Here is a 10,243-nt window from a genome sequence, read left to right as displayed (position 1 = left end):
GGGGAGCATAAAACAAGTAAATGTGATAGTCAGCAGTGTTTATCATTATGGTGGAGGAGACCTAGCACAGAGTTCGAGTTAAAAAGAGAATTCCTATGGCATGTGCCGTCCTCTAGATGTTTTGTTGGCAGACGATATCCACCGGGTTGCATCAAACCCCAAATCATTGCAGAGCCTCCCAGAAGAGCTATTTAACCACTCACTTTCACGACTACCTTCACCATCCACTCAAGGAAGACCAAGTGGTTGAAGAATGCCTATTGTCCAGATTATGATATGCAGTTAGATGGGCTGCCTATAGAGCTTGCCCATCAGAAGATGGATGAATGGATAGATGGGTGGGTGGGTAGATAGAAAGATAGGTATATAGACAGACAGTATATATGAATGAGATGGGTACAGAATTTAATAGGAAGAGATTGGGCTGGATTGCCACTGGGAAACTGTAAAGGTCTTGGACTTGGAGTCAGACGACCTAGTTTCAAATTCTGGTTCTCCTCTTTACTATGTGTGACTTTTCAGGACCTCAGTTTCCTCAACTGTAAAATGAGGGGGAGTGAGGTCTTGGACATGATCCCTAATCATCACTCCAAATCCTCCAGCCTTTTGGAACAGGGGGCGCTCTGCGCTAAGAACATCTGGGTGAGGGGCCACTGGCCAAACAGCTCTCCCTCGAAAGCCTGCAACGTCTGGCTCTGCCATTTGAGTCAGCTCGATGAAAAGAGGCTGGCGGGGAGGGCACTCGAATCAGGGGCCCCGGGTTCGAATCCTAATTCTGAGAATAATGTAACCTTGTGGCCTTGGACAAGTTCCTCCCCCTCTCCAGCCCTTAGATCCCCCTGTTGTAAAATGCTCCCTAAGGTCCCTTCAAGGCTACGCTAAGCCTATGAATGGAAGAAGCCAGCGTCTGGCTGGCGGGGGCTTGGAGCAGCTGCCTCGGATCGTCCCTCCCCCGTCGGGGCGGAGCTCGGCTCTCCAGGCTCCGCCCGGGACAGACCAGCCGGCCGCCGCCGTCTCCGCTCCCCCAGCGCCGCCTGTTCCGGGTTGGGCTGCTCCTCTGGGTCCTGAGCGCAGCCGGAGGGAGCCGGACACGGGGACGCGGAGTCAGCCTGTGGGGAAGGAGCCCGGGGCCGGTGGCGGCAGGCTGCACCTGGGCGCGCCCCCTCCTCCCGCGTCCCCTCTTACGTCCCTTCCCCGGGTGAGTGGGTGCCCCTGGCCGGCCCTGCCGGGGCAGGGGGCGGCCGGCATCCCGGGCGCACTGCAGCCATGGCGTGCAGCCTGAAGGACGAGCTGCTGTGCTCCATCTGCCTGAGCATCTACCAGGACCCGGTGAGCCTGGGCTGCGAGCACTACTTCTGCCGCCGCTGCATCACCGAGCACTGGGTGCGGCAGGAGGCCCAGGGCGCCCGCGACTGCCCCGAGTGCCGGCGCACGTTCGCCGAGCCGGCGCTGGCTCCCAGCCTCAAGCTTGCCAACATCGTGGAGCGCTACAGCGCCTTCCCGCTGGACGCCATCCTGAGCGCCCGGCGCGCCGCGCTGCCCTGCCAGGCCCACGAGAAGGTAAAGCTCTTCTGCCTCACCGACCGCGCGCTCGTCTGCTTCTTCTGCGACGAGCCTGCCCTGCACGAGCAGCACCAGGTCACGGGCATCGACGACGCCTTCGACGAGCTGCAGGTGCGCGGGGGAGGGGGCCGGCGCCAGGGGGTGCCCCCGGGGCCGCAGCGCTTAAGGAAGAAACCTGCGGGGGGGGGGAGGCCGTGAAGGCTAGCCCCTTCCTTTTACATAGGGGGAAACTGAGTCTCAGAGTGAAGGGAGGGATGCGCCCAAGGTCACCGGCTGGAGGAGGAGGATGAGGAGGAGGTACTGGGTTCGCGGATTTAGAGCGAAAAGGGACTTTGGCAGGATCTAGGCCAGCCCCCTCATTTTACAGATGGGGAAACTGAGACTCAAAATGGGGAAGGGATTTGCCCAAGATTACTACTTACTTATATAGTAGATAGAAGTGGACTAGGGGGCGGGACGGGGCTGTAACTGAGATCATAGGATTTAGAGCTAGAACGGATTTTGACAATCATTTAGGCCAGTATACACACCCCTCCGTGCCCCGCTCCCCCATTGCATAGATGGAAAGCCTGAAACCCAGGGAGGTTAAGTGACTTGGTCAACTTGGTCGAGATCACATGAGGTTTGCAAGGAGCAGAACAGCCGAAGATTCAACCACAGATCCTGTGACCCCAAATCCAGGGGGCCCTTTCCACTTCCAGCAGACTGCCTTCTTTCTAAGATGGGCCTTTTGCCCCTCCTTCACCCCCCACCCCCATCAGGCATCCATACCCAGCTCTCCTCTGACCCTGACCCCAGGGCTCTTTGCACTTTACATCTGTCTATCTTCTATCTGAGTCTCTTGCCCCTCCCCCAATCTGGCACCTGCACCTTAGCCTGGAGGATGGCAGGAGCTAGCCTTCCTGCCCTACTGGACTTGGGAATGGACCTGAATGTACTGCGGTCTCTTGTTCAGGGGGACTCTCTGACATGACCCCCTTTCCTCCGTTCCTTTCTTCTGCCTGAGAGCCCTGAGCCAAAGCTGTCTGTCAAAGGATGTCACCAGGCTGGTTTTTCACAAAAGGGCAGAGCGATCAGGTCCGAGGGACAGTGACCTGAACACGATGCCATTTTTGGAGCTCACACTCTTGGTCCCCATCAAGGATGGCATCATGCCTCCAGAGTTGGGGGAGGAGGGGAGTGTTCCATCCTTACCAACTGCAGAGTCCTGTAACAAGAGAGAATAAAGCCCCATCTGTGCTCAGTGGGGCATGAGCCCTACATTCACAGAATGCTAGCATTGAAAGGGACTTGAGAGGTCAGCCGTTCCAGCCCACCCATTTTACCGATAAAGAGACTGATGTCCAGAGCAGTAAAGGGGCTTGCCCAAAGTTACATGGCTCCTTAGTGGCAGTGCCTGGCCCAGACCCGGTCCACGGGTCCCTCTACTGTCCCACCTAGTGCTGAGTGACCCTGGACAAAGTCCTGCTTCCAGAGAGTCCATTTCCCTCCCTTTCGTGGGACTGTGAGTCATTATCTAAAAGCAATGTGTCTATACTGGCAATATTTGTCACTTAAAAATAGTTAACAGTTGAGACTTAAAGAGACAGTGTGGTGCAGTAGAGAGTATTTCCTTGGAATCCGTGTAACAATGGATGTAAGACATTTTGCAAACCATAAAGCTCCCTATAAATGTTGTGGTAACAATTATTGTCCTAGTTATTTTAAAATCTCCAAAAGATTTTATATCCTATTACCTCATTTGAGCTTCACAGCCGCCCTTTGAGGAAAATACTCTAGGTCTTATTCTCCCCATTTGCAGATGAGGAAACTGAAGCTCAGGAAAATTCAGAGCCTTTGTATTCACACCACTGGGAAGTGTCATTGGTGGGATCTGAACCCAGACCTTCTCAACTTCAAGTCCAGGACTATACATCATGCTGCTTCTCACAAAATATTAGATAGAAAATTATGCATCAAAAATATAATATGCAATCATTTTCCCTCTTTTCATAATGCCTGGCAGTAGGCACTTTTAGAAAAATTCAATTTGATTTTATTTTCAGTACCAAATTCTCTCCCTCCCCCACCCCCTTCTCCACCCATTGAGAAGGACTTAGTAGGCCCTTAATAAATATTTGTTGATTGATGCACCCAGTTTCCATGACCCCTTCCTCCTTTATCCCAAGGATAGTCCATACCCCATGGACCAAATGTATTGACAGAACCCACAAAGTCTCATGTGGCTAAATGAATTGGAGGAAATGCTGGCATAAAGGGATCTGTGCCCCATTCTGTGACGGAGGGCGGGGAATGTTAGCAAAATGGCATCAGTGCATCCCTGAAGGCCTTTTTAATGGGCCTTCCTTGAGGATTGGGAGAGAATTGGAACTACCCTGGGCCTCTGGGTGCTGTACCTGCAAACTCCCTTGGCCCTCTGAGAACTTGGCTTCCCAGCCTGCCCAACACCGCAGCTGACCCTTTTTTTCTCCAGATAAAGCCGCCCTGCCCTCTCTCCCTTGCCTGGCGCCTCCAAAGCACCTGGCTTGGCCAAGAGGTGGTGGGAGAAACATCTCCCTCGCCCAAGGCCGATAAAAGTGTGATGGGTGTGAGACATCAGCACATCTCCCTCACCTGCCACTTGTTCCTGACTGGGGTGGAGACCAAAAAGCCACATCCTGCCCTCATTAGCTATTTATGAGAAGAACTGGCTTATTGTTAGGAAGTAAAACTGATCCCTTCCCTGGGCAGGAGGCAGGAGTTGGGCCTCAATCCCACTAGCTCCTCCTTCCCTCTCTCCCTCCCTCCCTCCCTCCCCAGCCAGCAGCTGCTCTTTTAGACTCCCTTTTAGAGGTGTCTGAGAAATGATCTGTGTAATAGCTAGCAGAAGTCCTGAGCCAGGCATGGGGTGAGGGGGGAGCCGTAGGACCACAGATTTAGAGAGGGCAGGGCCCTCAGAGGCCATCTAGCCTGAGGGTTCTCAACCCAGGGTCAGTGAACTTTTAAAAAATATATATTTTTAACTATTTCAACATAATTAGTTCTTATTGTAACCCTATATATTTTATTTTATACATTTAAAAACATTATTTTAAAAAGAGATCCATAGTGAATAGAACTCCAGCCCTGGAGTCAGGAGGACCTGAGTTCAAATCTGGCCTCTGACACTTGACACTTAGTAGCTGTGTGACCCTGGGGTAGTCACTTAACCCCAATTATCTAGAAAAAAAGGGGAGAGACCCCTAGGCTTCACTAGACTGACAAGTGTGTGTGTAGATGGGGGAGGGGGAGTCATCACACACAAAAAAGAGTCAAGAACTACTCCATCCAACCACCTCAATTTACAAAAGGGGAAACTGAGGCCTAGATGTGCAGGACTGGGAGTCAGAAAACCTAGTAAGAAAACCTTCGAAACACTAGTAGTGCAACCCTAGACAAGTAACTTTATTCTCTCTGAGCTTCAGTTTCCTCAGCTTTAATATGGGGCTCATAATACTTGTACTACCTATATCAGAAGAGATGATCCAGTCACATGAGGAGAATGAGGAGTCACCAGCCTGCATGCCCATCGGGATACTTGGAATGTGGAGGGAATGAAAGGAAGACCCCCAGCAAGTTGGATGGACCCATTGAAGTACATTTATGGGAAGGCATGGACAAAAGATATACTGAATGGGCAGGCATGGGTGCATGGCCATCTGCTCTGTTGAGAGGACTGCCTACATGCATGAGATCCAAAGTCTGATAGAACATGGGAGGATAGGAACACCCACCTCGCAGGGTGATGGAAGGGAAGGTACCTTGTAGACCTTAAAGCAAGATGTGAACTGCCTTAAGCCAGACTCTCAGAGTCCTGCTACCTGATGGAGGAGAGGGCGAGGAGCTAGCCTTACCACTGGCACGTCTACTGGAACATTTACTTCCAGATCAGCTTACCCGGGGAATTGCAGCCAATAGGGGAAGTGTATCCTAACACAAGAGGCTGTGGCGTGATCTCGGTTTGTTTTTCCTGGTGGATCAGGGCACCAGGCAGCGCAGAAGCCCATTCACGTTCAAGAATACCCGACATGCCCCCATCGGGTGAGCCCCATGGGCTCTCTAGACCAGTTTGGTCTCTTTCAAACGAAGACATGATTGATTTCCCTGACGTCAATCTCAGAGGTTCAGGATGTGCCCCGAAATGTTATCCTTTCCCTTCATTATCCCACTGCCCAATCAGGCTGTTAGCCAGTCCAAGCCCAATAATGAGAGACAAGGTATTGGCTCCGTGCTGGAGTTTATCTGGACCTGGGATTTCATCGGTGTAAAGAACTCCCGATCTGAAAACTCCCTCTGAAGATGCAGATCACAGACCTATCTGGAACCTGTAGTTTTAGAGCATTGCCGGAGATAATGAACAAACATTTATTAAGAGCTTAGAATATGCAAAGTGATGTCATGTTAGGTACTGGGAGAGATAGAAAGGCAAAAGGGAAATAGTCACTTGTAAGGAGGTTGTAGTTTGAAAGGTTGAATGATTTGCCCAGAGTCCCAAGTCAGGTATGTATCAAAGGCAGAATTTGAACCCAGGTTCTCCACTCTGAGGCTAGCACTCTTTCCACATTGCCTCTCAGACACTGGGGTTACAAACATACACAGGACAAGCAGGCCCTTGACCTCAAGGAGCTTCCAGTCCATCATGTTGTTTTCAGGGGACCATAGATTTAGAGTTGGGAAGGGCCTTAGAGGCCTTCAAGTCTAACCTCCTTATTTTGCACAGGAGGAAACTGAGGCACAGAGAGGTTGAGTCATGCAGCTAATAAGTATCTGAAGTAGATTTTGAACCCAAGTCTTCCTGATTTCAAGCTCAGCCATGCACTATACCATGCTGCCTCTTAGTTAAGGCTGCCATATATATTTAAATTTTTTTTTTTGGTGAAGCAGTCAGGGTTTAGTGACTTGCCCAGGGTCACACAGCTAGTCTGAGGCCAAATTTGAACTCAGGTCCTTCTGACTCCCAAGGCCGGAGCTCTATCCACTGCGCCACCTCGCTGCCCCAAGGCTGCCATATTTTAGGAGGAATATTAACAACAACCACAAAACCGTCCAGAGGAAGGTGAGGATCTGGACTCCACATCCCATGAAGAAGCATTAAAGGAACTGAGGATGAAGAAAAGAAGGCTTGGGTGGGGGGGGGAAGGGAGGGGTATAAAAGGAATCTAATTACAGAGTTGTGATGTGGAAGAGGGGATTATCTTCTGGCCCCATTATGTAGAACCAAGAGCAGTAAGAGGTGGTACAGGGTGGCAGATTTGAGGAAGAATTTGCTAATAATCAGAGATGTCCAACAATGGAGCAAGGGACTTCATGAGGTAGTGGAGGTATTCAAGCAAAGTCTACATGGCCCTCTTTCAGAGCTGCCATAGAGAAGATCCAACACCACATGGGAATTTGAACTAGATGACCTCTAGTCCCTTCCAACTCTGAAAGCCTCTGGATTTGGTAAACAAGTGTGTACTCCCTCCCTCCACCTTCTTAGTCATTATTTATTTATTTTTTTTTGGTGAGGCAGTCAGGGTTAAGTGACTTGCCCAGGGTCACACAGCTAGTGTCAAGTGTTTGGTCTGAGGCCAAATTTGAACTCAGGTCCTCCTGACTTCAGGGCAGGTGCTCTATCCACTGCACCACCTAGCTGCCCCTCAGTCATTATTTTTTGTTGTTGTTGTTTTGTTTGTTTTTGGTTGGGCAATGGGGTTAAGTGACTTCTCCAGGGTCACACAGCTAGTAAGTGTTATGTGTCTGAGGCCAGATTTGAACTCAGATCCTCCTGAATCCAGGGCCGGTGGTCTATCCACTGCACCACCTAGCTGTCCCCCTTCTTGGTCATTATTCAGTATTCAGTTTTGCGGGGATTGTTGTTTCCATTATGATTATCGTAGCCATTGTGGATGTGGTTTTCCTTCTGCTTCTTTGACTCTTCATTAGCTCCTGCCCTTCTGCCCATTCTTCTCTGAAATCTTCATATACAGTCACGCTCTATTTAATTTTAACGTGATCTCAAAAAGTCATTTCCCACCTCCACCCTACCCTTCTTCATTCACTCTGACCCGCTCAGGACCTTCTGCAGCTACAGTGTCTAGATTTTCACAGCATTTCTGAGTATGGAAATTTGGGGCCGGGGATGAGGACTGTCCCCTGGACTCCAGTCCTTTTGTCCCTAGCCTGGCAGAACCTCACACTCAGAAAGAGTCACCTTCATCTGCCATGCATCCTTCAATTTCATTTGTCTGAGAAACTACACAAGAACTTTCATTGAAAAAGTTGTGTACTATCTGAATATTTAAACTTTTTAATAAAATGTACATCTCACAAAAAAAAAAGAAACTGAGACCCTTGGAACGATCCAGGGGCAGCTAGATGGCACAATAGATAGAGCACAGGGCCCACAGTCAGGAAGACCTGAGTTCAAATGTGACTTCAGACACTTACTAGCTGTGTGGCCCTGGGGAAGTCAGTTAATCTCAGTCTGCCTCAATTTTCTCATCTGTCAAATGGGAATAATAATATCACCTACCTCCCAGCATTGTAGTGAGAATAAAATGAAATATTTGTGAAAGTACTTTACAAACCTGAATGTGTTATATAAATACTAGTTGTTAATATTATCATCATCATTATCTGAGTCTGGGGTAGTGGTGGAGGATGACAGAGTAGAGTGAGTAACAGAATGGTATGTTGTGTCAAGAGATCAGACCTGGGAGTGAGGACACTTTAATCTGATACCAGTTATGCTACCAGTTTGCAATGTGACGTTGGGCCATTGACTTTACTCCGGACCTTTCTTCACTTGGAAAATGAAAGGGTTGGACTAGATGCTTTCTTTTATTAAAAATATATTGACATCTTTTGTTTTTACATCACTGGTTCTCTTCCCTCTCAGAGAGCCTTCCCTTATAACAAAGAATAAAAAAGAGAGGGGAAAAAGTTCAGAACTGGAAGTAACCCATCAACAGAGCCTGATATCACACGCAGAATTTTACATCCGTAGGCTCCTTCCTCTGCAAAGGAGCAGGGAGAGGTGCCTTCTCGTATCTCTTCTTTGGAGCCAAGATTGGTTACTGTGATTTTACAACATTCAGTTTAGATTGTTTTGTTTTTCTTTTTCCCATTTATGTGGTTGGAGTGTGTGTGTGTGTGTGTGTGTGTGTGTGTGTGTTTCCTGGTTCTGTTGACTTCACTTTGTATCAGTTCTTCCAAAAGTTTCTCTGCACTCCTCATATTTATTGTTTCTTATGGTAGAGTAATGTTTTATTCACATACTACAGTCTGTCTCACCAGTCCCCATTTGATGAGAGTTGACCTTGTTTCCCATCCTTTGCTCCTACAAAAAGGCTGCTATAAATATTTTGGTTTGTACAGAACCTTTCTTTTCATCGCTGACCTCTTCGAGTGGTACTCCTAGCAGTGAGATCTCTGGACCAAAGGATTTGGACATGCTTTCTGATACTTTCTGAGATTCCCTATGGTTCTGACATCCTGTGTTATTTGGTTTTCCTCCTTTGTGACACAGAGCAGACGGCTGGTGGGTTGCCTGAGGTCATTGTGGCCAGAAAGAGGTTTATACACCCAGTGGGGCCTTGATCTCCAACCTAGGATAGTAATGGGTACTTACCACCTACTCCTGTCGAGGGACTAAAGCTACCACTTTGCCTCCTGCCTGAAGACAGAGTGTCAGAAGCCTGAGGGAGTCCCCAAACACACCCCAGATCCTGTTGGGCAGTGCCTGGCTCTTGCCGAGGAGACAGACAGACACTGAAGGCAGATTTCATGCCAGGTGCTTCCGATGTGCCTTTGGTGGGGGCAGGGAAGAATGAAGGCAGGGTTCCTGTGCTAACACTCACATATGGAGAGTAGGAGGACGTGGAGGTGGGAAAGGAAGCTGGCTGGTATGAAAGCCAGGGCCTAATTGGCAGATGACAGGTTGTTGTTCTTTCTGGGCTCCACTCACTCGGGCCACCACCCTAGGTCAGGCCTAATCACCTCTCACCTGGACTATTGCAACAGCCTCGTCCTTGGACTCCCAGCTTCCAGTCTCTCCCCTCTCGAACTGGTCCTTCACATAGCTGTCAAAATGATCTCTCTCGCCCATAAGTCTGATCATGCCACTCGACGACTCCAAAACATTCCGTGGCTGTCGCCACTAGAATGAAATACGAACTCTTCAAATAGAGATTTTCAAACCTTTCCCAATCTGGCTCCAGCCTGCTTTCCAGGCTTTTTGTATTCTTTCCTTTCATACAGTCTGTGTGTTCTCCAGACTCAGCACTTCCTCACCAGCCTTTGCACGGGCTGTCTGCCATGCCTAGAATACACTCCCCCCTCATCTCCGCCTCTTACGGTCCTTAGCTTACTTCGAGCTTCTTCCTTCAAGGCTCAGCTCAGGTGGGAAGCCTTTCCTGTTCCTCTTACTTGTGCGGGGTCCCTCTTGCCTCCTCAAATTATTGTATGTATATTTCTCAGTTTACGTGCTAATTCCCGGGAGTAGAATGTCAACTCCTCGCGGGTAGGAACTGGTTTTTCATTTTGTCTTTGTCCCCATGTTACCCAGCCTAGTGCCTTGTATGTGTTATTGTTTAGTCATTTTTCAGTTGTGTCCGACTCTCCATGACCCCCATTTGGGATTTTCTTGGCAAGGATACTGGAGTGGTTTGCCATTTCCTTC

At 49.2% G+C, this 10,243-nt stretch overlaps 1 protein-coding gene across 1 annotated transcript in view; it reads left to right on the top strand.

The window, feature by feature from the left end:
* Nucleotides 1-1,266: 1,266 nt before the first annotated feature.
* TRIM62 (tripartite motif containing 62) overlaps nucleotides 1,267-10,243 on the top strand; it is a 57,918-nt gene continuing 48,941 nt past the window's right edge. Inside the window, exon 1 of the mRNA XM_027864800.1 lies at nucleotides 1,267-1,674. Coding sequence (XP_027720601.1) covers nucleotides 1,267-1,674 — 408 coding nt within the window. The remainder of the gene's footprint in view (nucleotides 1,675-10,243) is intronic.

Source organism: Vombatus ursinus, unplaced genomic scaffold (assembly GCF_900497805.2).
Source record: "Vombatus ursinus unplaced genomic scaffold, bare-nosed wombat genome assembly UNPS02014775.1, whole genome shotgun sequence".
In the NCBI taxonomy this organism is placed as follows: Eukaryota; Metazoa; Chordata; class Mammalia; order Diprotodontia; family Vombatidae; genus Vombatus; species Vombatus ursinus.
This window is presented reverse-complemented; position numbering and strand designations above follow the sequence as displayed.